The 27,640-nt window shown below is 52.8% G+C and overlaps 1 protein-coding gene across 1 annotated transcript in view; it reads left to right on the top strand.

Annotated features, from left to right (window-relative positions):
* The window catches only part of Mgat5b (alpha-1,6-mannosylglycoprotein 6-beta-N-acetylglucosaminyltransferase B), a 66,024-nt gene that overhangs the window by 8,665 nt on the left and 29,719 nt on the right, over positions 1-27,640 (top strand). The window contains exons 3-8 of the mRNA XM_060386324.1: positions 3,337-3,484; positions 14,554-14,669; positions 15,220-15,293; positions 16,218-16,388; positions 16,942-17,106; positions 18,406-18,575. Of these exons, the coding sequence (XP_060242307.1) occupies positions 3,337-3,484; positions 14,554-14,669; positions 15,220-15,293; positions 16,218-16,388; positions 16,942-17,106; positions 18,406-18,575 (844 nt within the window). The remainder of the gene's footprint in view (positions 1-3,336; positions 3,485-14,553; positions 14,670-15,219; positions 15,294-16,217; positions 16,389-16,941; positions 17,107-18,405; positions 18,576-27,640) is intronic.

Here is a 27,640-nt window from a genome sequence, read left to right as displayed (position 1 = left end):
GGGTTCTACGGGACAGTGGCCAGGTCAAAACTTGCCTTGTCCCTTCTCTTATGAGTTGAAGTGACAGTCCCTGCCTCTTTAGTGATGGCTGTCCTGGTCGCCGTGAACCTGGGGCAGAGACTGCTGCACCTGTCTTGTTGAAGCTACTAACTGGCAGGCCCACAGACTGCACGTTAGTGGCAGAGAATGGGCACAGTGGAGGGAGATTTTCCCGGGAGGACTTACCCCGAGAAACCTGCTTGGAGACTGGGGATGCTGGGGATGTCATTCAGTAGCAGGGCACTTGCCCAGCATGCCTAAGGCTCTGGGCTCAGCTCCTTAACACCACAAGGAAAAGCAAAACAAAACAATGGTCACCTTCTTGGAAAAGGAAGGTCTTTCGCTGTTTCTCTTACCTAAGGGAAGGAGAAACCGTTTTCACTCCCTCTCTTCCCCTTCATCTCGCCCTCCCTCTCTCCCTCCCTCTCTCTTTCTTTCTCCCTCCCTCTCTTTCTTCCTCCCCTTCCTCTTCCCTCCCCCCTCCTCTCTTTCTCCCTTTGCCCCCCCCATCCACTTCCACCGGTTCCATGTGACTCCTGGAACACCTCCATTTTCTTCTTCCTCTTCCTCTGCTCCATTTCTTTTGTTTCTTCTCTTTCCACTGGTTTCAGCAGCAGGGATACATCTCCAAAGGACACAGGTCCTCTGGCTGGAACGCTCCTCTGAGCCCAGCAAGCATCATCTCAGGAAGTTCAGCTGCACCTCCTTGCTTCCCACCTGAGCTTGTTGACTGTTTTCATCCTTAGGGAGGGGTGTGGAAGGTCACCTGAGTGCGCAGCCTCTTCCTACGGCTGTGCCTTGGGGAGAGAGAGGGGCTGTATCTGTGCAGTTCCTGGGAAGTACTCATCCCTGCTGGCCAAAGACTTTTCAGGGGTGTCCAATGTGGGGAGAGCACCTGCACCCCTGTAAGTAACCCATCATTTGTACTCTAGAAGGAAGCCCAAAACTGTTGGCTCTCCTCCTCCCTCAGGGTGAAATTTGGAGGGGTCATGCCTCAGTTTGTGATTGGGACATTAAAAGAAAAGATAGATATTGTTTTAGTTGTATATTGTTATAGACTCTAGTTGTTATAGTCTCCCTCTGGGGTGACTGCTGGTTCCCAGGCTGTAAGAGATCCTGGCTCCTCTGGCCTCCTTTTGATTGGCAGGTAGGCTCTGCTGGCAGGGGAGCCCAGCAGAGGTGTCTTGTGTCAGTATCTGAGCCTGACAGCATAGTGAGGAAGAGAGGTGTGGGGAGAGTCCTGCTTGGCTCTTGCGACAGAGGCCCCTTTGCTCCGACTCCTCTGCTGGCTCGTCACCATCTCTCTTCCCTCTCCCTCCTCTGCCTCTTGTGCTCAGTGGCTCTTGCTGCCTGTGCAGGATGCTGAGCTGCAGACAGGCCGTGATATTCTTCTCTCGAGTTAGGGACATTGAGACCAAGAGCAGAAGGTTGGCTTCTCCCCTGCCAACAGACGGTTTAGGAGCAGAAGCAGGAGAGACTCCACATGTCTCCTCCATCGTACTGCTTCTCCCTTGGAGGCTGCTGGGGCATTCTGGCATCTGTTTTGTTTTGTTTTTGTTTTTGTTTTTTCTTTTTCTGAGGAGTAGTTGGCGGTTGGCTCCCTTTGTATTCTCATGCACATGGGCCAGACTTGCAGCTGTCAGCACCTGGGGCAGATGGAAAGTGCCAGGACACAACCAGCACACAGTAACTGACAGGGTGTAGTTGCCACAGATCATGGTGTCTACAGTGGGATAGCCCAGGACTGCTCCACTCCTCTGTGGCTTCCCTGGTAGGGCCAGGCCGTGGTGGGTTCTTCCCTTCCCACCTCTTCCTCACTTTCACTCTAGGTTCCCCTTCACCTCTCAAATAAGATACCCCAACCTTCAACTTAGACTCTGCTTTTGAGGAGCCCAAGAGTTGACACCCTTTGACAAGTAGCCTGGAGGCATGTGGTTAGTGTCTTACTCATTTGTTGAGAACTTAACCGTGGAAGTTTGGAGGGAGTCAAACAGGTCACTTTAATGCCTGGAGCTGAGCACCTTGTGGCCTGTGTGGCTGCCTAGAATGTGCAGAGACACAGAATTGCAAAGACAAGTATTAATCCCGAAGATGGGAGGAGAAAGAGCAGCGACCCCAGTCATCATGGACAAATTAATTAAAGCAGGGAGTTGACTAAAGCAAGCCTTTTTATTTGTGTATGCGGGCTGCCCCCCTCTAAGGCGGGTTTTAGAGGTCACCATTGGAATTGAGGAAGACAAGGTTTTTAAGGGGGTTTCCACATGGGAAATTTGGACAAGGTTACAGGAACAGAACATAAGCATAACAAGGTAGTCATAACAACCTCCTGAAAGAAACACGTGGTTGCAAGGTGGTCATAACAAGATAGTCATAACAACAGGAAGTCATAATAAGGTCGTTGTAGATGGTCAAAGTAACATTTTGAAACAAAATGTTTCCCAAGATGGTTCTTATACTATTTGAAACAAAGAAATGGTTGCCATTTTCTGAAACAGGCAGTGCAGAACCATTTGTAGCTAAGGTTACAGGTCCTAGCCTGATCCTTCAGAAACAGGTTTAATCATAAACAGGAGTGAGCCTAGTTTGCCTTGCTATAATTTAGGATGGCTTCTAAGCCTAAGGTGTAGGCAGGCTGTTTCATCATTAGACAGGGACAGTCTCACAGCTGCCGGTGGAAGGAGCAGAAAGGAGATGATGAGAAACCTGGGTACTTCCGGGATCTTAGTGAGTGTGCCTCACTTTCACTAGGTCCATCTTCACAGGATCTCCCCAGCAGAGGTTAAGGGACAAAACGGGAATGCGAGACTCACCATGGGGGGCTGAGGCCTGAAGCTCAGGACAAGAGCACTGCCATTTTCTAGAAAGGTTCAAGGAAGTAGGATTGGGAAGGGACAAGTAGGGCGTAGAGGCCAGGCATGCATGGGGCAAGTAGCAGCATGCTGGACCCCCAGGACACAGCCTGACCCGGTATCAGAATCACTCAGGAAGCACTCACAGAGAAGAGTCCAGAGCTTCAATTTGTGGACAAGGCTTACAGAAACTCGCCTGGGAGTCCACAGCTCCCCTTCTACTGGGGCCTTCCCGGCGCCCACAGATACTCAGGACACTCCAGAGGGCACAGCTAGAGTTTCATCATACAGTCCACAAACCAGAAGCCAGAGCGACCGCAAAAGTCCCACAGGATACTGAGCAGGGAGGGGGCCGGTGAGCCCAACAGGCTGGTGAAGGGTGGCCTGGGAAGATGGAGGCGGGTTGGGAGTGTGACTACCCCTGACCACGCCCACACTCTGCCCACAGTGCCAGGCGGCCCCGAGTCCCGTGGTGCCCTCCGCAAGATGAGTGACCTGCTGGAGCTGATGGTGAAGCGCATGGACATGCTGGCCAGGCTGGAGAACAGCAGCGAGCCGCACCACACTGCCGGTGTCGCACACTTGGCTGCGGACAGGTGAGGGGGGAGCGGGGCACAGAGAGAGGGCTGCCCCTGGGGTGTTGGGGGCCAGCACTGAAAAAAGACACAAACAGAGCCGGGGAGATGGTTCAGTGTGTAAGCACCCCTTGCTTTTGAAGTATGAGGACTTGAGTTCAAACCCCAGCACGCGTGTAAAACCTGGGTACAGTGGTCTGCTGTGGGAGGGAGAAGCAGGAAGATAACAGGGGCTCACTTGCTCCGGGTGTAGGGAGAGACCCCGTCTCCAGGGTCGGGGGGCCAAGACAGAGAGTGACAGAGCAGGTCTTCCGGCTGTGCCCAGTGTACGGGGATGTGTGCCCGCTCACCCCCCTACCCCTCCCCAACCCCCGCATAAAAAGGTGAAAAAAACCACACAGGCTCCCCCTCCCAGACTCAACCACCATTAACATTCTGCGGCATGTGTAGACAGTCTTTTGTCCTCATTAAATAGAATACCACAGGTGAAAACTGAAGGGCCCCTCAACGGCCTCTCCCTGGAGATGATCGGTTCACACTTAACTGCCAGGTTTCTCCCATTCTAAGTTCTTTTGTACACACTTATCATATTCATTATAAATGTATAGTGTGTGCCACCTGCCCCCATCCCGTGTGTGTGTGTGTGTGTGTGTGTGTGTGTGTGACCCAGATGGCCTTGAACCTGTACTCTTTCTACTTCAGTACTTGAGCCCAATGAGAGCTGGGATGGGAGGTGTTAGTGGGACCCCCTGAGAGTGAAGTGGAGCCCAGTGTTCTTCTTTGGATTGGTGTGGGGTTCCTTGTCATTTGGCTGGCCTGTTCTGGATTGCTGGTCACCCCAAGCCAGCCTGGCCAGATGGACGTCATCAGTCACACGAGGCAGGGGCACTTGACTCTCAATGCTGGCTGTGTCTGGGGCTCTTCTCATGGGGTCACATCTAGCCCAGTCCATCAACCCCACAACCACTGCACAGGGTGTATTCATCTCTGCAGAGGGGGAAACTGAGTCACAGGCACTCAGAAGCACCATTTGGAGGCACTTGGTCCGGCTCGCCTTTGGAACCATGATGCTCATTCCAGCAGCCACATGTGGCTTAGGTTTGTTTCTCTTATCACTGGGGCTGACGTTTTACTTATGTGTTCTGTGTCTACACAGACACATGCCGTGGCACGCATGTGGAGGTCAGAGGACAACATGCAGAGGTCAGAGAACAACTTGTAGGAGTGAGTTCTCTCCTTCCATCATGTGGGTCTTGGGGATCCACCTCTGGTCATTAGGCCTGGCTACAAGAGTACCTTTACCTTTTGAGTCATCTTTATGCATTTGTGAGAATTTTCATATGTGAATTTACAGTCCAGGAAGGAGAATATTCTGTTCGTTTGTGCTCTTTTGAGACCTTTTTTTTTTTTTGAGACATAGTCTCATATAGCCTAGGTTAGCCTCCAACTCACTCTGTAGTCAACTGAACTTTGAAGATCTTTCTGCCTCTCCCTCCCGGGTGCTGGGTTATAGACATGCTCCTCTACACCTGGTTCATATGGCGCTGAAGACAGAGCCCAGGACTTTGTGCGCGCTGGCCAAGCACTCTAACAGCCAAGCCTCTCCCTGGTGCCTGTGTTCTGACTCAGAAAATGCTCATGCCAACATTACTGGGACCAGGGCTTTGGGTAGGCAGCGTGTGCGGTGCCTGCCATGGAGCTGTGGTCCCAGCTCCCCCACCTCGGGGAGCTCTGTCTCCTCGGGGCCGGTTCCCTACTTAGAGCTGATGCCACTTACGACCTAGCACCAAACAGAACAAAGGAGAGAGCAGGTCGTTGGGGCTACCGAGCCGAGGTAATGAGCTGCATGAAGCGCTGTGTGACGAGGCCGGCAGCATCCCGTAAGGAGCCCCTGAGATCACCTCATACCTGGCACAGGCTCCAGAGGCTTGGCGAACAGGAAGGGTGATATTCACAGAGCTGACCAGGGGAACCGGCCATGTGGAGCCGGAAGTGGGGGGTAGAGGTAGCGAGAGCAGTAAGCGCAAAGGCCCTGGGGTTGGTGTGTTGAAGGAGAGAGGCAATATGGAGGCTGATATAGTAGAAGCCAACAGGGGCAGGTGACATGGGGCTGTGACAGCCGGGACACTGTGCTAAGAGCCTTGAGTAGCTCTTCGGTTTACTTGTTTACTTATTTCTATCTTTTGTTTTGATGTTTGCTCATGTGTGTATCGAATATGCATCTGTCTGTTGTTTGCATATGTATAGATGCATACACACACGTGTGTGTGTGTGTGTGTGTGTGTGTGTGTGTGTGTGTGCGTGTACAGGTTCCATGGCATGTGTGTAAAGGTCAGAGGATAGCTTGTGGGAATCAGTTCCCTCCTTCCTGTGGGCCCAGGGACCTAAGTCACGCTGTCGGGGCTGGGAGCCGGTATCTTCGTCTGCTGAGCCATCTCACCAGCCTGGTTGTTCAAATTTAAATTTAATTTTGTGTGTGTGCTGAGATGCAGGGTTGAATGGATTTGTTTAAAAATATATCTCTGACTGAGTGTAAAAAATGGATTATTCATTGGCAAGAGCAGAATCAGAAAGGCTGCTGGAAAGAAGGCTTGAGGTGTCCGGCTTCTTTGGGTTCCACTCAGTGAGACAGTTTTCTCTTCTGTGTGGACTGCCATCTCTTTCTGTGCCGCTCGGGCCCCTGTCCCTACCTTGTCTTGGCTCAGATCCACCTTGGTCTAGGCCCAGGAAGAAGCACAGGCCACAGGTTCTCAGGGGACAGAGTCACCTCCTGCCATGGCCCCTGCTCAGTGAGCTGCTCTGTTAAGAGTTTTGGGACCCAGTTTGGCTGCAGACTGCACATTCACTGACTGGCTTCTTCCAGGGCTGGCCTGCCCCTCCCTCCACTCCTTGCCCTTCATCTGCTCCCAGGGAAGGAGGGAGCACTTCCATCTGTGGGTGAGGGAGCACTCACCACCCCCAAGCTCTATCTCCCAGGAAATAGCAGCCATCCATCATGACCAGCGAAGCCCATCAAACTCCACAGGCAGAGCTATAAATTGCAGGGTCACCGTGGCTTCGGGACACAGGGAGAGAGGTGGGGGTGCGCCAGGGCTCATGAGAGTGTGTGCTCACACATGCTGGCCCCAGCACCCCAGCCACCTGGGGTTGACCATGAGTGACCAGCCACCCTGCAGCAGCCCTCCCACCCCTGCTGACCAACTCCACCACCTGCCCTTTGGTGCCCACTTCAGGACTGTCTGAGGCCCGTCCTCCTCCTGTCCTTCTGGAAGCTTCCAAGCTGCCTGCTTTCCACCGAGGCTGGTGTGTCCTTGGGGAGAGCAAATTTGCTATTTTAGCCTAGGAAAACATAATTAGGAAGGCAGCTTTGAGGCGAACACCACTGTGTTACGCGTCCTACAGCCAAATAGCTATGATCTTTGAATTTCCCATCAGGCTTCTTTGCAGCGGCGACAGCTCTGAAGTTGGCGGCTGGCCGTATTCAACTACATCTGTCTGTTGACTGTTCCCAGGGACTGCAGTGTCTGGGCTGGGGACTCCAGAGTGGGGGAGGGGCACACAAGAGGCAGCGAGGAACTGGCTGGGGACACAAACGACCATGTCAGCAGCCACACACCCTGTGCCTCGTTGTCGCCCCCCCCCCCCCCCCCCGTTTGGGCTGTGGGCGTGGCACCTGAGCCTGAGCCAGTTGCTCACCTGAGATGGCCCTATGGGAAGGGGCTACCTGCTTGGCATGTGGGAAGGACAGTTTTAAGGGTGACAGGTGTGTGCCACCATGCCCAGCCCTAAATGCTGGGATCTGAGTGTCAAGCGGGATAGCGGGTTCTGTGGTTATAAATAGAGCCATAGCATAAGTGTGGAGAATTCAGCATAAAGTGCTGGGAGAAGACACATCAACATTCTTGTTTGGCGGAAATGAAGCCTTTTTTTCGGCACTGTGTTGGTGGCTGTGTGGGGGCTGGGGTTCAGGGAGTGCAGTCACAGGGAGGTCAGCCTCCTGGGGTCTGTGTGTGAGTGTGAGATGCTTCTTCTCAGGATGCTGTCAATCTCAACTTTACAAGATGGGTCCCATTTCCCTCAAGTCCTGTTCTGGCTTTGACACAGGCTGGCTGACAGGAAGTCATTTTGGACTTCTTTAGGGCTGGAGAGGGGCCAAGCTGGCAGTGAGGGATTGTGGGATAATGGTGATGTTAGTGATCAGCTAGACCACCTGAGAAACAGACCTTTAGTGGGTCAAGGGGAGGAAAGGACCAGTTTAAGGTAACCTGCAAGGAGCCCAAGTCAGGAAAGGGCCAGGAGGGAGAGTGGGGCAATGAGCAAGGACCTGGGGCCAACAGGCAGCAGAGAAGCCGGCCCTGGGTCCTTCCTGCTGTGTCTTCTAGGCTGTGCTAAGGCAGAGCAGAGCAGGATGAAGCTGACAGTGGCCAACAGTCAATCATCCAGCGACAACAAACCTGGCAACAGTGACTTGAATAAGGAAGGGCTTATTGTGGCTCACAGTTTGAGGAAGCTGTCCATCATGCAGGAGGAGGCGTGGCCTCAGGAGGCCTTATTGAGGCTCACAGTTTTTTTTCCCACAGTTTATTCATTACATATCCCAATTGAAGCCCCCTCCCCCAACTCCTCCCAGTCCACCCTCCCTCCCTTCCTTTTCCCCCATCCCCTTCCCTAGTCCACTGAAAGAGTGAGTTCTCCTTTGCCATCTTCCCATAGCTTATCAAGTCTCATCAGGGATGCTTCAATCCCGTTGGGTGGAGCTTTTCAGAGGATTCTCTACAGCAGGCTCCTATCCTGTTTCCTCTCTTCCACCGCTTCTAGTGTCTATCCTGTTTGCCATTCTGAACGAGAGATTTAAGCATCCTCCCTAGGGTCCTGTGGCTCACCGTTTGAGGGATCTGTACATCCCAAAGGAGAAGGCGTGGCCTCAGGAGGGGAAGGCCACTGGTCCTGTTGCATCCATAGTCAGGAAGCACAGAGACGGATGCAGGTGCTCAGTTTGCTTTCTCCTTTGTGTTCAGTGAGGACCTCAGCCCATGGTAGTGCCGCCTACATTTTGGGTGGGTCTTCCACCTCAGTTAACCCAGCCCCAAAACTCCCTCAATGACATGCCTACAAAGCTCGTCTCCTAGGTGACTGGAGAGCCTGTCAAGTTGATGAGTTTATTTTAGGTGTTGGGGTGAACCGTCCTTTCTCTCCCCACCGAGGAAGGGACAGGTCAATCTCATACCATCAGTTTGCATCCTCCTGACCTCCTCAGCAGGGGATGAGGCTGGGTTGAGTGAAGACTGAAGAGCACAGGAGGAAAGGTCAGCCAACAGTTGTGTGAGGGGCAGGGAGGCCTGGAGCACACCTGTTTCCCACAGAGCGTGGCTGTAGGTTTTGTATATTGCTGTGTAATTCTGTGGGCACCTAGATACGTTGGTTTCTGTGTTTTAAAAGCACTTTGTTTCGTAATACAATTATTCCCAGTGAGCTTGCTGGCCAGCTGCAGGGAAATCAATGCTCCTGTTAATTGAATGTAACCCTCGTAAATCACAGAGGAGCTCAGAATTAAACCTCCTTCCCCAGGCAGCCTAGTGTGCCACCTCTGGGGCATGGGGACTGGCCTGGAATTGACGATGAGCTTTCGGGGCCATGCCTTTGGGGGCCTTGTTGGGGACAGGCCTGGAGGGGGACTGGAGCAGTGGTCCGGCAGGAAGTGATGACTGCAGATGTCAGAGTTCCCTGCTGAGTCCTGTCACGCCCGTGGGCCTGGGGGTTGCAGAGGGCAGCACACCCTGGGCAAGGGTCTCCCAGAGCACCTGGGGTAACATGCCTGTGATGATGCCTGTCTGTTGGGGTACCCTAGCGCAGCTCCCAGTATGAGCTTTGGCAGTCGGGGAGGCTGGATCAGCCTGGGTCAACTCTCTCTGCTTGCTGAGTGAGGCCTGGTTGTCTGGTGTGGGGACTGTCACATAGGAAAAAAGGAAGGTGTAGCAGGCCTTAACCTCAGTCCAAATGGCAGCTGCAGAGGGAAGCAGCCAGGGCTGCTGCAGGACATTGCCCTCTTGACCTTCCCCATCTCTAGCCTTCTGCGTGAACCCAGGAAAGTCCCGTTATCAGCTGTGGGCCATTTCCTAGTCCAAGCTATAAAAGAAAGGGTCAGCTGGAAGATTTGGGGGGAGCCCATCCCAGGCCTTTGGACCCGGAGCAGCCCCTTGAGGTCACAGTGCCCACAGGAGGAGCTCTGTAGCAAGTTTGGGCATTCTTATCAGTCTTGAGGTGTCAGGGGCCTTTTCCAGCTAGGCCCATGGGTTTTAGTCCTGTACCAGCTGGCCTTTTCTTCAGTCCTGGCCTTATGAGTATGGCCCCTGCTGAGTGACATGGTCCACTCCTGCCTGGCTCTGATCTACTTTGTGGCACCTCCTGCTTGGAGGGGTGAGAAGTTCTACCCCACATCTCTCATTCAACTATCTATATAGCTGAGGATGACTTTGAACCTCTGATCTTCTTTTCTCCACCTCCCAAGTGTTAGGGTTACAGGCATACCCCTGTGCCCAGTATATGTGGTACTGGGGGTCAAACCCAGGGCTTTGCGCATATGAGATGAGTCCTCCACTGATGGCACCTAAGCTCCCTTTTTATTTTCTACCCAGGCATTTCCCAAGTCAGATTCTGGGGCCGAGGCCTTAGGCTCTGCCTTACTGACGTTTGCGGAAGGGCGTCTCAGCGTGAGAAGCCTAATCATTTATTATTTGGAAAAAGCAAGTGCTGTGCGAATGCTAAGTCCAGTTTAATAATAGTGACGCCAAGTGATTTTGTTTTGAATGACTTGAGCTTGTTAAGTCCAACAGATGCCATGGCACCATTTAAAGCCCGTGCCGGCCATATGCTTTATGCAAAAACTGCTTATTGTAGGAGAATTGCTGAGTCCTCTGAGAAAGGTCCGTGTTTTCCCCAGGGGCTGAGCCTTCCCTACTTTCTCGTAGGGTTAGGGTGTCTGCTTAAATAGGGGGGGGGGTTGGTCTGATGCTTGTATTTTGATGGTAATTACTGGCCCTCAAGCTCTGGTTACTGCCCTAAAACATCTATCCCTGCCGTGCAAATCTGCCAAAGACATTACACCTGATTGTTGTTTAAAAGGCCTCAAACCTGGGCAGGGCAGAATGGCCGGGCTTTGGGAATAGGAGAATTGTGGGAAACAGACAGATGGGAAGAGAGGAAGCAGTAGGACTACATGATGGGTCAGCATGGAGAAGGAACCACGGGGGCCCAGAGGAAGGACTCCAAGGATGGCGTGGACAGAGAAAACACCAAGGTAAAAAATCTAAGCAGTATCTTGGGATTATGGTTGGGAGGTAGACCAGATGAGGATGTTTAGGGAGGGTGGCACGGATGGGGGCTGGGAGATGGATGCTGAGGATATTGAGACAGCGTAGGTAGAAATATCTGCTCAGCCCAAGGTGACGAGGACAATTATAAAATCTAAGAGGAGTCTGTGCCTTATTTGATTATGATAGTGAGTTAAATAATACCGCTATCACAATCATAGGGCAGGTAATAAACATTATATAACCTGACACCCACTTTTTATTGCCAACAAGGGAGGAAAAGCATGTTCCCAGGGCTGGGGAGGTAGGGACAGTGGTAGAGCACTTGTCTAGCATGTGAGAGGCCACAGGTTCAACCTTTTCTAAGTGCCCGCTCTATCCCGACGTGTCACCCTTCTTCCTCAGCGTGAATCCTTGAAGTAATTTTGCTTTGATACCTGAGTTTGGAGAGATTACGTAACTCTCCCAGGGCCACAGTGCTGCAAAGAGAAGCCAGCTTAACGTCTAGGCCCTCTGGCTTTCAGGTTCACTGTTGCCCAATAATGTAAATAATATGTTCAGACGCTGGCTAGCCTTGAAGGTCAGCTGATCCCCCTGTCCCCCCAAGGCACTTGAGTTCAGTCAGAGGGAATCAGCTGGAAAAAGAACTTCCCAGCTAGTGGAGCCTGACATGTTGAAGGAGCTTGGTTCAGCAGATGGTGGTTGGTGTTGTTGGGTCACTCGATGAAGTGACAAGTCACGTGGCAGAAAATAACCCACAGTTGACACTTATTCCCTCCTAGCTGTGGGACTGATGTCTGAAGCCAGTGTGTTCGGTCTTCCCAGCCCCCCCGGCTCTGCAGGTCACTTCCTGCCTGCATCACTTTAGTGCCCACTTGTCCCCAAGCTTTTGCTGGGAGACACACAGAAACACCTACTTAATCCAGATAGTGTACCTGCATCCCACGTCCAGCGTGGGGCTACGTATGGGAGGAATACGGGTGACTCTGGCAGCTGCACCATTGAGAAGGCCCTGCCAGCGTGGTGCCAGCTCACAAAGACTCCACCCCTGGAGTCCCTGCCCCAGTCAACCTTCCCCCTCCTCTATACTTTGGCACCCCCAAGGCCATGCCTGACGGGCAGGGTCAGGATGGAGCGAAAGGTCCATGAAGGTCTGACGAAGCCTCTCTTAGGAGGGAATGGTAAGAGGACAGCTCTGTGAGGGTCTTGTGATGTTTGTCGCAATGGCTGTTGTTTCAGGATGACAACACCAAGTCACACCTGCAGGACAGCATTCCGCTGTGCTTTAACCATCCTCCTGTGGTTCCTTTCCCCCGTGGGTGTTGTCACGTGGCCTCTTGGCAGGGACCCGGTTATTGGATTTAGTGTTCCCCCTAATCCAGCAAGACTTCATCTTCCTGAATCTCAAAGCCTCTATTCCCAGGTAGGGCACATGCCAGGCTTGTAGGAGGATGCGAGCTTGAGGTGGTGCTGACCGGCCAGTGATGGCTCCCTGGGTACATGCCCATACGGGCAGGGTCCGGCTCTGAATACCAAAGCCATCCTGTCCTTTAAGGACTCTGTTGGGGCTCTCAAGCATGGGAGATGTTGGGGTTCTGGGAGGGCAGACAGTAGACACCTCCAGGAAGGTGACTTTGTGGTGGTGAGCTGGGGTCAGAATGTCTGGCTAGTCCCTGTGTGAGCTTTCCAATCCCGTGAACCCCCAGTCCCGGCAGGAGTCCCCAACATGGACCTAGCTGTCCTGTGGGTCAGCAGGCCAACCTGGCAGCCATGGAGACACAGCCTGTGTGCTGGGGCTCCTCCTCCAGTCCCCTCAGCCCTCGGTTCAATCTGCAGCACCGCATAAACCTGGCTTGGTGGGGCATGCCTGTGATCCCTGCATTTGGAAGGGGAAAGCAGCACACGCCCCGATGTCTTTGGAACTCTGCTGCAACTTATCAGGTGAAGGGAAGAGAGGAAGCTGGTTGGGCATGGCGGTTTGCTGTCTAGGGCCACTGCTTCTCTGGTAGGCAGGTCACGCAGCCTGTGAGAGGTGGGGTTTGCAGAGTGGAGTGTAGGCTGGAAAGACCCTTCATACATGCTCCGTGCTGGCTGGCTGTGCAGAGCAAGTACCTGAACAGGAATAAACAGAGCCTCAGCAGCAGTAGCTGTGTGTGTGTGTGTCTGTGTGTGTGTGTGTGTATATAAAACTGTGAAGCCAGAAGGTGAGGTGAGGATCAAAGCAAGTGGAATTAAAGTACTGCAAGCAAGTGGCTTCCTGGAGAAGGCCCCAGGGCTGTGCTTGACAGGAAGATAAGGCAAGCGGAGTGGGACCTATCTCAATAGCAGCTTGTGCAATGAGATAAATATGGAGTCTGACAGTGAATACGATTCCCAGAGCACTGGCCAGTAATCAGCAAGGAAATAAATTCTCCAAAAATCAAAGCAGCCCCACACTGATGGAGAAAAAGAAAACGTTTAATGTCTGTGGCCAAAACTCCTTCAAGATGAAGAAGTGGGCTAGGGGTGTGGCTCAGCTGCTAGGATGCCCGCCAAGCCCTGGGTTCCATCCCCAGCGCCACACCAACCAGACACAGCGGCACCTGCCTGTAATCCCGGCATTTGGGAGGGAACAGCAGGAGGATCCAAGGACAACCTCATCCTCCTCGATGTAGTTTGAGACCAACCTGGGCTGCCAGAGACTGTCTCAGAGTAGTAAAAGGTAGTTGAGGTGGCTCAGAGGTTAAAAATGCCTGCAGCTCAGTCATGAGATCCCTGTTTAGATCCCTGGTCCCACGGCGGGAGGCTCACAAATCCCTGTAACTCAGGTCCAGGGCATCTGATGTCTCCGGCCTCCGTAGGTACATGCACACACACGAGTGTGTACACTCACACAGACACAGACACACATAAATAAACTACATCTTTGTCTTATTTGACTTTGTAGACCTGGCTGTCCTGGAACTCACTGCGTAGCCTGGCCATGAACTCACAGTGATCCGCCTGCCTCTGCCTTCCGAATGCTGGTACGAAAGGCATGTGCCACCACAACCAGCAAATTAAATAAATCTTAAAAAGTTAGTAAAGGGCGGGCTGGAGGGGTGGCTCAGAGGTTAAGAGTGCTTGCTGTTCTTGCGTCTGTGTAAAAAGCTTAACATGTTGTCACATGCCCATTATCCCAGCCCCGGGGAGGCAGAGACAAGAGGGTCCTAGACCTTCCTGCTCCGCCCATCTAGCCAATCAGGAAGCTGCAGGTTCAGTAAGAGACACTTCCTCTAGATGTAAGTGGAGAGCAATAGAGGAAGACTCCAATCAGCTCTGCCCTGCCTCCCTCCCCACCACACCACACACACACACAAACACACATATACACAGTCATACATATCACACACACACACACACACACACACACAGAAGAATGGATTCTCAGGAAATCAGTGCTAGTTCACTGGCGGGTCTCCAGATTGCTGGTGTGAACTTGTCTTGGTGTGAACAGACTCAGATGAATTGTCTGTGCCTAGGAAAAGGCCTCCGTCGTCTGGAGGTTCCTGGGCTCCCCCACTCAGGGTCTTTGTCTGTGTCAGTGCCAGGTGCAGTTTGGGACATACTCAGAACACGTGAGCACACTAGGCCCCTGCAGAGGTGTGCTTTCCTGCTGTGTGCAAAGTGTGACTCTGGTGGAGGCGAGCTCAGCTTCGCTCCCGCTGGCTTTCCACTGTGGCTTCTTTGGACTGTCCTAGGCCGTGGGAAGGCCACGTGGGCTGGTCACGGCTTCACCGCCGGCTCTCCCCTCCCCTCTAGGCTCAGCCCCGGGGCCAGCCTCATTGAGAGGATCCAGGCCATTGCTCAGAATGTGTCTGACATCGCTGTGAAGGTGGACCAGATCCTGCGCCACAGCCTGATTCTGCATAGCAAGGGTGCGTCATGGCCGGGACACCGCCTGTGTCCCCAGAGGCCAATGCTCTGCTGGATGGGGTAGGGCCTCCAGGAGGTCCCGTTCCTCTGGTAATGCTTGCCTAGTTCATGGGGTCCCTACTTGAGGCTCTCAGTAGGCCCACCTGGTCCGCCCACCCTGGCCTGCCTGAGGGTGAGGAGGAAAGAGTGGGTTGCTACAGTTCCAAGAGTAAGGCCACCATTCCATTTGGTTTGGGAAAAGCTGGAGGCTGCTGCCTCTCTGCCTCCTCAGGAAAAGCAAGGGTATATTTTGTGGGGCATCTGGGGTGGGTCCATCCAGGAGGCTTCTATGTAGCTGTTTGCAAGAGCTTGCTGCTCTGAGCCTGGAGAGGGCTGAGTATATGGAGGAGGCTCACTCAGACCCCAGGACTGTGGGGTGGGAGAGACCTCAGGCGGAAGGGGCAGGGGGGTGACCACTGCTCTGTCCTACCACAGACCTCCCCGCCTTGCCCCGTGTATCTTTGGCTGCTTCCAGGCTCCACTGTCTCAGTAGGCCATCCTTTCTTTTTGCAGTGTCTGAAGGTCGGAGGGACCAGTGTGAAGCACCCAGTGACCCCAAGTTCCCTGACTGCTCGGGGAAAGTGGAGGTGAGGCCTAGGGGCACCTTCCTGAGGTAGGATGCAGGGTGAAGGATAGCAGACGGGTGGGCGGCTCCTCCTCAGGGCTCTGCCCAGCCCAGCTCAGCTCTGGATTTCTGTCCCAGCTAGGTGCTTTGTTGACCAGACCCCTAGCCCAGCACAAGGTGGTGGCGACCAAGCTCAGAGAAATGTTTCTCCACTGGGCCTGCCATGCTCATCATCCCAAAGCCATTGGGTTCAGTCACCTTCAGGGGCTTTGGTACTTTCTTACGGCTGAAGGCTTGCTGCCACCTAGAGCCCCTGACATCCTGATGAGGAATGGGTTCGAGTCCCTGTTCTTGGTTCTCCTTGCCCAGCTCATGGCTCATTGGACTGAGGGCCTCTCCTGCCCACCTCCAGGGATGCTTGTGGCTGCACAGTGTCCCTGCCTGCAGGCCACAGCCCTAAAGAAAGCTCATCACTAGCTCTGAACCTGTAAGGGGCGGGCTGTGGGCCTACAAATCCCATCTTTAGGGATCACACGGGGCCACCATGGAAAGACCTTCTCTGGCTCTGGCCCCCATGGAGGTCGCCATATGACTCTGCCTCTAATTAAAGTGACAAAGGCAAGGGGGACACGGGCTGTGGTTGCTGAACCTCCTGAATCTCAGCATCGGTGCTTGGTCCCTTTATGTCTGCCAAGTCTCCTCTCCGAGGCTTCGGGGGAGAGCTGACCTATCTCCCTTTCTGGTCCTCAGTGGCACAGGGCTGATCTTGGGCCAGGCTCCCTGGTCCAGCTGTGCGTCTCTAGTTTTCTGACGCATCTCTAGGTTAGGGCATGCGTCGTAGCTCCTGCCCAGACCGGGGGATCTTCGGGTGTCCGTGGCTGGGGGAGCCTATGAGGTGTTGTGTGGGCTGCTGGCTGCCTGCCCCAGGTCTGACCCCTCTTCACAGTGGATGCGTGCCCGCTGGACCTCCGACCCCTGCTATGCCTTCTTTGGAGTGGATGGCACCGAGTGCTCCTTCCTCATCTACCTCAGCGAGGTTGAATGGTTCTGCCCCCCGCTGCCCTGGAGGAACCAGACAGCTGCCCGGACAGCCCCCAAGTCCCTTCCCAAAGTCCAGGTAAGCCTTGAAAGCTGGGCATCCTCAGAGACAGTGGGAGAGAACCTCAGTCTCCCCTCCCCCATGCCATGGAATGGGGTTCCCAGTTCTGCCGGCTGAGGGTCCCCAAGTTAACTCCTGTGAAATCCTGTACAAGTGGGAACTTGCTTGGGAGGCAGGCTGGGGTCCTGCAGATGTCCCTGAATGGGTTAGAATAACAGCAGTAATGGCTGAGGGCTTTCTGCATGCGGGCCACTGTATTTGTGTCCTTCTGTGGATATAGTTAATGGATGAAGAGTCACAGGCTAGAGAGTTAAGAGGTGACATTGGTGCCCATGGCACTGCTCAAAGGCAGCTAGCCCACCCCTGATGATTCAGAGCTGACTAGTTCCCCAGCAGGGCTTGGGGCAGCTGGTTAACTGGGGTGGGGCTGGGCTGGGGCGAGCCCTGGAAGGTGTAAGCAGAGCTCTGGTGCCGGAGCAGCCCCCACTTACAGTAGGTGAGTGCCTCTGTCCCGGGAGAGCAGGGACCAGCTGCTCAGGGACTGAGAGAGCTGGCCTCTGGCCCAACCCAGGCCATGTTCCGGAGCAACCTGTCCCACCTCCTGGAGCTGATGGGCAGTGGGAAGGAGTCCCTCATCTTCATGAAGAAGCGGACCCGGCGGTTCGCTGCCCAGTGGGCCAAGGCTGCCAAGGACCTGGCACAGAAGCTGGGGGATGTACGAAGGGACCAGAAGCAGGTGTGTCATCCTGTTGGCGTGCTTTAAAAACTCTTTTATTTATATTTCTTATATGTTCTTCTCCCTACTCCACCCCAATCCCTTCCAACACCCCGATACCAGGTAGGAGAGAGAAAGGGTTAGTGGGAGAGGGGGTGCAGTTCTTTCTTGGCTGCTTCCTGCTGGTCAGGGTTGTCAGGTTCCTTGGAGCCAGTCCAGTCCTCGTTTCAGGAGATCTCCAACTTCTTTTTTTTGTATATATATTTTTATATTAATTACAGTTTATTTACTTTGTATCCCAGCTGTAGCCCCTTTCCTCCATCTCCAACTTCTTGTCTCACAACAGCAACCAGGAGCTGCAGGGGGAAGCAGGAGCAGCCTTGTTCTTTCTCCAATCTCCTTTCTGGGCTCTGGCCTTTATTCCCTCCCCAGAGTCCTCAGATTTAAACTATCTGCAGCTGGCAAAGAGCTCCTCTCAGAGCCGGCAGGAGGCAAACAGCCTGCTGCTGTGGACCATCTGAATCAGTCCCACATCCCACACCTGGGACCAGAACAACAACGTGTTTACACCCACAGCGTCATTCTTTCAGGCAGTGCTTGGACAATGTGCCTACAGCACTGGGGCTCCAGGTGGCTGTGGGGCTCCGGGAGGACATGGGCATGAGGGTCCTAGTAGACACAGTTCTAAGCGGGCATGAGCCTGGGGTTCCAAGTGGGCACAGGGTTGCAGATGATCACAGGTAGATGGCCTTCCAACTGGGAAGAGTGCATGTCTTCAAGCCAGTGGCAATAGATGCTTTCATCTTGACTCAGACACAGGACTTGAGGGGTGACAGGGTCAGAATAGATGGTAGAGCCCCTGGTCCTTTCCCAGGCTGGGGCAGGAGGATCAGCCCCTGGAGTCCTGAATCCTTGGTACATTTTGATTGTGTCAGGCAGAAAGGGTATAGGTGTCTGGGAATAACAAACAGAGGACGAATTGTTGGCCTGTCTGTCCATCTATCTGTCCATCTGTCTACCCATCCTTCTATCCATGTAATAGAGAGTTGCATGCTTGTCACCCCTCTCTGTTTCTCTCAGAGTCCTTGTCATTTCGTAAAACCCTCTGTCCTGTCTGTGTGTACTGTTATCTGTCTCTTCCATCTTCCATGAGGCCATCAGACAACCGCCTCATTCACCTATGGCCCCAATATCCTGTGTCTTAGAGCAGCCAATCAGGCCTGTGTGCTGTGGATGGTCTTCTGGGGTGATTCTGGGGGTGGGATGGACAGACCTAAGAGGTGCTGCCCCCCACTGACTGCCCACGTCCTGCTCACCCAGATCCTTGTTCACATCGGCTTCCTGACAGAGGAGTCTGGGGACGTGTTCAGCCCGAGGGTGCTGAAGGGCGGGCCTCTGGGAGAGATGGTGCAGTGGGCAGACATTCTGGCTGCTCTCTACGTGCTGGGCCACAGCCTGCGGATCACAGTCTCCCTGAAGGAGCTGCAGAGGTGAGTGCCAGAGAACCATTCACATCCTGGTGTGGTGGGGAGGGGATGAAGGAGAGCCGGGCCACCCAGCTGATGCTCTGCCGGCAGGGTCCACAGCCTGGAGGTGGCCCTCCCTTGCTCCCTCCTTTGTCTGCTTCCCACTCCCCCTTCCACAAAGACACCTGCATTTAGAATGCACAGAGCAAGTGTGTTTGCATAGCATCAGTGCACAGGCTTCGACTTCTGCTAGCACAGACACTAGGGGCTGGACTTGAGCTCACAGGCTAGTGTGTAATGCCTTGAGAGAGGAGTTAGCCTGTGCACATGGGGTCCTCTCTGCCCGCCTTCTTGGTGGGCAGGGCAAAGGCTTCAGGGTGTCTCTTCCGGAGCTGGACTCCTTGGTAGTGCCAACACCAGCGCTAGGCTTGTTCAGGTCCTTCTGGCACAGCGGAGCCCCAACCCTGTGCTTTGTGGTGGAGCGGGTGGAGAAGATTTTTGTGTGTGAGAATTTGGAGGGAAATATGAGGAGTAAGAGTAAGTGGGTTACCAAGGGGTGAAAGAGAGAGAGAATCATATAGGCAGGTAGACAGACAGACAGGAGGACGTAGGAGGAGCATGTGTGTATATTGGGGCAATATATACATATTATCCACTTATCTGTTGGATACATAAGCTTTATGTTTGTTTGTTTTTAACTTTATTTTTCTTATATTTCTTTGTGGCATTGGATACATTACCAAGGTACATCTAAAATGTGTACTAATGCAGCTGTGATGCGTGGAAATAAAATGACAGAATAATGCCAAGGACATGTATGCAGCCACCCCATTCACAGGAAACCTGTAACTTGAATTCTGTCCCACGGGCCAGTCTCATTGAATCAGTGCAATGAGGAAGTGGGGATGGCGCTGTGTTTTGAGAGGGGCACTGAAATGAGCCAGTGTTCTGGGGTGCTCATCCCCATGGCCTGAAAGTCATTCTTGATGGTAATGCTCTTGTCTTGTTGGCACAGTAAAGGTGAAAGGTGTCTCCAGAGAGAGAGTGACAGGGACAGGAGAGGGGTGATGAGGGCCGGGTGGTCCTGCAAACCCATGGCAAGGAAGCCCCTGCTGTGGGCTACTGCCCACTGAGAAATAACCGCTCTGCCAACGTGCCTGCAAAGAACCATGGGAACAGAAAGCGCCCAGTGGGGAGCTGTCCGACTACACTGGTGCTGACCTAACTGACCAGCTAACTCCTGTATGTAGGGAGGCAGATGGTATCTTACTCGGGCATCCTGTGGGCAGTTCTGTGTGTTGAGTTGCATGGGCCACCTCTGCTGAGTTGCTCCTGCTCACCATCCACCAGTACACCCTCTGCCTTCCTGCACCGTGCCCACCAGTATACCCTGCTTCTCTGCACGGTGCCCGCTTTACTTCCTCAGAGAACCTAGGAGGGTGCTTGATTGAAACCAGCTTTTGCAATGACTGTTCCCTGGCCAGAAGGCTTCCTGTAGGAAAGTCACGTGGTTCGTGGAGTAAGGAGGAGGATCATGGACCCAGGTCAGGTGGCATCAGCAGTCTGGTGGAAGTCCAGACACCCAGGTTGCAACTGGACAAATCCTTGGGAGCAGGGGACATCCTGTCAGGTTCACCCACATCTCACCCTGCTCAGCCAGATCACACTTAGCAGACAGCACTCAGCCTGATTCTGTGCCAGGATCTGTGCCAGAGAGGTGTGCTGACCTAACCCTCCTCCCTGGAGGAACGGCAGAGTTTCTGCTGTGCTCTGCTATGCTCTGATGTACGGAACCACCAGCACACTTGCCTGCTGGAGAGGAGCAGAGACTGTAGATCTTCCTGGAAGGCAGGGACTTAGTTCAGTTCCTCTGTCCCAGCCGATGCCAGGGCCCTCAGCCCTTCCCAGCCCAGAGCACTGCCAGCAACTCTGTCCACTTCAAGAATGGGATGCTGAGCCCAAGGCCAGTGTCCATTGCCATTGCACATCCATGGGCAGAGCAGTGACTGTGGAGTTCCTGGATTTGGGAGGCACTGAGAGGAAGTGACGCAATTGAAAAATGCCCATCTGTATCCGTTCCCTTGCTACTTACACTCACTTGTGTGCGCACACAAAACCCCCACACATGAACTTATGGATGTATATCAATAAATGCATGCATGTGATCCCCACATGCACACACACAAATTTATGCATATAACACACACTCATACATAGGAACTTAATGCCCACATACATGCACATACATGAACTTATGCATATAACACACCTGCACACACGAACTTACTGTGTGTAACACTCACATGCATAAGCAGGGAAGCTCTTGCTCGGACAATGCACATACTATTCACATGCTTGCACTTATGTGCCACTGCATGAACATGTGCCCACTTAAATGGGTATGCACATGCTCACACATTCTCAGACAATGTGCACACATGTCTACATAGCCTCTGCTCTCCTATGCACACGTATGTCATGTACTCATGCATGCTAACATATGCACTTTATGTTTATGCATGTTCAGCATACATGTACCTCCAACATCTCATTGCAGACTCAGGGTCTGTGCGTCTCAGTCCCAGCTGGGACCTTGGTGAGAGCTCACCCCATCTCACAGCTGCAGCTCAGGAAGTCGGAAGGCCTGGCTGTGGCTGAGTGCCCTGGCCTTGGTCCCCGAGGGATGTAAGTGTGAATGATGTCTTGCTCTGACAGGGCAAGACGAGTGTGAACAGCCCAGCCCTTCCAGGGATATCCCAGAGGGATCTCCACTACAGGATGAGGAGCTCATTGGTCCTGTTGGGCTTGCTTAGGGTGGGGCTCCGCCCCCGACTGCAGCACAGGCCTGGCCTGCTGGCCTTGAGCATACACCAGCACAAGGCCCACACTCTCGGCACCCTGGTTCAGGGAGTCTCAGCCACACTCAAGAGCGTTAAGATGAAGCTGCCGCAAAGCTCAGAGCCATGGCTCTTCTCAGCAGCCTCCCTCAGTGCAGACTCAGGGACTGTGAGGCTGGGAAGCCATAGCATGGGGCTGGCTTTGCCTGGCTTGTACAAAAGGGCTGTCCTCAGTGGACCCAGGACAAGACCGGAGGACAGGTTAGGGCCTGCAATGGAGCGTAGCGCTGGCATATTCGTAAAAGTGTGAGGGCTCTTCCTGAGGCCCACTCATGCCTGGAAACACTCAGGGTTTTCTTGGCTGTAGGGGTGAGGCCCAGAATGAGAGTTTAGGGTAAGGAGGAACCCACTGAGAAGCTTAGTTTTCTCAGCTTGATACAACCTGAGAGGAATGAACCTCAGTTGAGGAATTTCCCACATTAGATCAGCCTGTGACCATGTTCGTGAGAGACGCACTTGATTGGTAACTGATGTGGGAGGGCCAAGCCCACTGTGGGCAGTCCCATCCCCAGGTTCTTTGTGGCCCACTCTTTGTTGGATTATACAGACTTTTTTTCTTCTTCCACTGTAATTGTAGGGAAGATTGACAGGCATAAAACCAGGTGGTGCTGAGCTGTGGTCATTGGTACACACCTTGTCCCTCTGGCACCGGAGAAACAGGCCTTTCAGGGCAGAGGACAGTTGAGGACAAGCACGGTGTGGCGTGTGCTGGGTTACCCTAGGGCTGCGGCAACAAAGCCACGATGGCTAGGTGGCTTAAACAAGAGGTTCTCTCTCATGGCTCTGGAGGCCAGAAGTCTGAGATCTGCCCTTACTGGCTGAATCCTCTTCAGCCCTCAAGGAAGTGTCTACTATGGGGGCTCCTTGGCACGTGCATACATCAGCCTCAGCCCCGCCTCCCTCCGCTTGGCCTCTTTCCCGAGTGTGTGTCAGTATCTAAACTTCCCCCAAGTACAAGGACTCAGTCCTAGCTGGCTTCACACCTGTATTCCCAGCACCCAGCAGCGTGCAGCAGGAGAATTGCCTTGAGTTGGAGGTCAGCCTGGGCTACGGAATAAGACCCTGTGATGGTTAAACTGCCAACTTGATACAACCTAGAGTCTCACTGAGGGGTCGTCTATAAAAGCTTGGCATGCCTTGGGGAGGTCGTCTTGATTACTTTAATGGGTGTGAGAAGACCCAGCCTCTTGCAGGTGGCACCATTCCCTAGCCAAGGGGTCCTGGACTGTGTAAGAACAGAGAGAGCTAGTAGAGAGAGTAGAGAGTGAGGCACCTGTGCATTTATTCTCTCTGCTCTTGATTGTCTGTGGACAGCTGCAGTAAGTTTCTGCCTCGACTTCCCCACAAGGATGGACTATGATTGGAACTGCAGGCAAATAGCCCTTTCTCCCCTAAGCTGCCCTTTGTCAGGGTACTTTACCATAGCAACAGAAGGAGACCAGGACAGACCCTGGCTTATAAAATAAAATTTAGAAACAGATCACAGTCACACACGAGGGAGGGCCCAGCCTATTGACCCAAATGGGTATTTTTGTTGTTGCTGTTTGTTTTTTAATGTGTATGGGTATTTTGTCTGCGTGTACATCTGTGCCATACATCTGTGCCTGGTGCCCATGGAAGCCAGAAGCGGGCATTGGATTCCTTGGAACTGGAGTTACTGAAGGGCCGTGCAGGTGCTGTGAACTGAGCATGAGCTCTCTGTAAGAACAGCCAATGCTCTTAACCGCTGGCTGCCTCTCCAGCCCCCACTTTGTATTCTGTGTAAAGACACTGTCTCCAGATGGGCTACACGCTGAGGAACTGGCATGAAGGGGGTGTGGGCTGTGGGTAGTGTGCAGCGTGTGAACACTGTCGGGGGAGGGGGCACCTGTTCCAGGCGACCTGCAACAGCACAATCAGCTGGGATGGGCAGAAACCGTGGGGGGGGGGAGGCGTGGTCACCCCCTTCGCCCTGCAGCAGCAACAGGTGAAGGGGAGCTGAAGGCCATTGCGTTCTGAAGGCGCCCTTGGCTGCAACAGGCCCTGTGTGGGGCGGGCGTCGGGACAAAGACACGGCTTGCACCCTGGTTGTAGCTCATTCACAGACGTCCCTGCCAGGTGTCTCGTCGCTGACTAACAGGAAGTCTGGATGGATGAGCCAGCTCTTCTCTCTTTCCTGTGTTTTGGCGTTTTAATTAACCGGCTCACTGGAGGGATGTCTGGGGCAGTGTGCGGAATCCACATTTGGCTCTGGTGCATCAGGAGATTTCTAGAGGAGGAAGGTGGCGTGCGAGAACAATGCCCTGTGATAAGTGTGCGGCGGGGTGGTGTCAGGCACCCACTCCCCGCTCCGTCAGCGTGCGCACAGGAAGGGAGATACGAAGCCCAGGCCCCTGACCCTGATGCATCCTGAGCCGGTCTCTCCGCAGTGGCTGTGGGAAAGGGAAGCCTTGCCCTTCCTGCCTGTGGAGAAGCGGCGGTGCTCATCAATTTTATTTGCATAATTTCAAGCATTAACAGTACATGGCGTGAGGAAAAACGGTGGGGCTCTTCCTCCATCCATGAGTGAAATTGGGTTTAGTAGAAAATTAGTTGACTTAACCGGTAAGTGGTGGAAGAGGGGGTGTTTAGACAAGGAAGCAGAGGAGGGGGCACCCGCGGCTGTCAGTGTGCAGCCAGGCAGGGAGTCGGACTCCAACCCAGGGGCGTTTGCTCAAGCGTCCCCCGGGATCGTCGGAAGCAGGGACACCTCTTGTTCATCTTGTGTGCTTGGTTGGCCAGCTGTGCCAGTCAGACTTCTCTCTAATGTGACAAATACTGGAGAATAACACTTTAAAAGACAGGGTGGTTTATTTTTAGCTCATGATGTGTGAGGATTCGGTCCAAGCTTCCCTGGATCGGTTGCTTTGAGTGTGAGGTGAGGCAGAAAGGGCATTGTGGCAGTGCCTAGCCATGGCTGGGCTGTGAGGCGATACAGAGCAGCATGGTGGCGGGCGGGAGCCCACAGGGAGCAGGAAGCAGGACAGGAAAGGGTTGGGGAGATGGCTCAGCCAGGGAGATGCTTGCAGTGACAGTGTGAGGACCATAGTCCCCGGAGCCCAGAGTCAGGGAGCTTGTCTGGAAACCCAGTGCTCAAGTGGTGAAGCTTGTCCCGAGGACAAGCTGGCCAGCTAGGCCAGCTGTTTCGATGAGCTCCAGCTTCAAGGAGAAGCTCTACTTCCATAAATAAAGCGGAGAGTATGCCGAGCATTGTGGCACACACCTTTAGTCACAGCACTCTGGGTGGTAGAGGCAGATAGAGTTCGAGCTCAGGGTTCTGAGTTCGAGGCCAGCCTGATCTACACAATGAGTTTCAGGACAGCCAGCGCTACATAGTGAGACCATGTCTCAAAAAACAAAACAAACAAACGAACAAAAACCAACCAACCAAACAAACAAACAAAAAAATCAGCCAAACCAAACAAAAAACAAATCAAACCAATGAAGCAAACAAATAAATAAATAAAATTTCATAGGGGTATTTTTTCAAAATAAATAAAATAGCAAAAATTGTGGCTCAGAGACAGAAGAAAAAATGTTTATTAAAAACAATGAAGTAGATGGATGGCACTTAAGTGACCTTTGGCCTCCACATGCACGTTCACATATGTGCGCACACACACACACACACACACAGGCAAACCCTGTCTTGAAAAACAAAAATAAAATAAAACAAAATAATAAAGTAGAAGGTAGTGAAGGGAGACATTAACTTCTGACTTCCACATGCTTACCCACACATGTGTGAAAAAATGCATACACATACATAGAAGACCGGCAGGAAGGGAGGGGAACAAGACACCCTTCAAGGCATATTGCCAATTACCTACTTCCTCCAACCAGGCTCTACCTCCTAAACATTCTACCACCAGCAAGGACCAAGCCTATGGGAGAGTCTGTGGGAGACACTTCCTATTAAGCCATAGCACCAAGTGTGACAGGTTCTGGGGGTTGAACCTGGGCAGATCTGGCTATGACTGTCTCAGACTGTCCTGACCCAGTGGAACGTGGCCCAACTGTTTCTCAAGAGACAGAACCAGAGCTGGGCAATTGGCAACAGTGAGTGGGTGGAGCTGCTGCCTTCTCTTAGGGGTGCTGTGGCTTGTCAACTTGACATGGTCTTGAATCTCCCGGGAAGGGATTCTCTAGATGAGGTTAGCCTGTAGACATAGCTGTGAGAAATCGTCTTGATTATGTCAGTTAAGGCGGGAAGACCCTCCCACTGTGGGCAGCATCATTCCCCAGGCAGGGGATCGCACACTGCATGGAAGCAGGTGAGCACCAGCATGCATGCGTGGTTTGCTCTCTGCTCCTCACCGTAGATGTGATGACTGACTGCTTCCTGCCTCAGCTTCCCACAGTGATCAACGGTGACCTGGAACTACAAGCCTTATGAACCCTCTATCCCCCAAGGTGCTTTTGTCAGGGTATTTTATCACAGAAACAGAAATGAGACTAAGATGGAGGGTGTCCCGGGAATTCAGGTGCAGGAGACTCACCACAGTCCTGTGAGTGGCATTAGGAGGTAGAGTCTTCAGGGCAATCAGGGTTAGATAGGTCTCTAGAATGGCATTAGTGACTTTGTAGGAAAAAAAAAAAAAGGAGCAGAGTTAGCACACTTGCTGTGTCTCAGCAGATGGCACCCAGGTAAAAAGCCAGGCATAGCCACACTCCTGCCTTTCACTCCAGTGCTACGGGGGGTGGAGGCAGGAGGGCCACCGGGGCTTGCTGGCCGCCAGCCTCACTCCAGGTTCAGTGGGAGACTCTCAAGGGAATAAGGCAGCATGATAGAACATGACACCAATGCCCTCTTCTGGCCTCCACATGTACATACACAGGCACTAGGACCTGCATATAAGCGTGTGTGTGTGTGTGTGTGTGTGTGTGTGTGTGTGTGTGTAACACACACAGTGTACAAACAGCCAGTAAAAAATCAGATCACTGGGCTGGAGAAGTGGCTCAGGTTAAGAGCACTGTCTGCTCTTCCAGAGGTCCTGAGCTCAATTCCCAGCACCCACATGGTGGCTCACAACCGTCTATAATGAGATCTGGCGCCCTCTTCTGGCCTGTAGGCGCACATGCACTACAGAATGCTGCATAAATAATAATAAATAAATAAATATTTTAAAAAATCAGATCACACCTATGAGAATGGCTAAAATTAAAAAAAAAAAACCTCAAGTGACAGCACATGCTGGAGAGGATGTGGAGGAAGGGGAACCCACCTCCATTGCTGGTGGGAGTGCAGACTTGTACAACCACTTTGTAAATCAATCTGGCACTTTCTCAGAAAATTGGGAACAGCTATGCCTCTCCTGGGCATATACCCAAAAGATGCTCCACCATACAGTAAGGACATTTCCTCAACCATGTTCATAGCAGCTTTATTTGTAATAGCCCAAAACTGGAAACAACCCTGATGTCCCTCGATGGAAGAATGGATAAAGAAACTGTGGTACAGCTACACAGTGGAATACTACACAGCTATTAAAAATAAGAACATCATGAAATTTGCAGGCAAATGGATGGATCTGGAAAAGATCACCCTGAGTTATGGAACCCAGACCCAGAAAGACACACATGGTATACACTCACTTATAAGCAGATATTAGCCATATAATACAGGATAACCATACTACAATTCACAGATCTAAAGAAGCTAAGTAACAAGGAAGACCCTAGGGAGGATGCTTAATTCTCATTTAGAAGGGCAAATAGAATAGACCCTGGAAGCTGTTGAAGAGAAGGAATAGAATGGGAGCCTACCATAGATGTCCTCTGAAAGACTCCACCCAGCAGGGGATGGAAGCAGGTACTGAGACTCACAGCCAAACTTTGGGCAGAATGCAGGGAGTTTTATGGAAGAATGTGGGGGGGGGGGGAATAGAAGGACACAGAAAGCACAGAAGCTCCACAGAAGACCAACATAGCCAACAAATCTGGGCCCAGGAGGTCCTGCAGAGACTGATGCACCAACCGAGGACCATGCATGGAGAGGTCCTAGACCCCCTGCTCAGATGTAGCTGATAGGCAGCTCAGTCTCCATAGGGCTTCCCTAGTAAGGGGAGCAGCGGCTGTCTCTGTCATTAGCTCTGTTGCCTGCTCTTCAATCACTTCCCCTGGCAGGGCGGTCTTGCCAGGCCACAGAGGAAGAGGATGAGGGAAGTCTGATGA

The sequence above is a fragment of the Meriones unguiculatus genome, chromosome 7 (assembly GCF_030254825.1).
Source record: "Meriones unguiculatus strain TT.TT164.6M chromosome 7, Bangor_MerUng_6.1, whole genome shotgun sequence".
NCBI classification, from domain to species: Eukaryota; Metazoa; Chordata; class Mammalia; order Rodentia; family Muridae; genus Meriones; species Meriones unguiculatus.
Note: the sequence above shows the minus strand (reverse complement) of the source record. Positions and strands in the feature narration are given on the sequence as shown.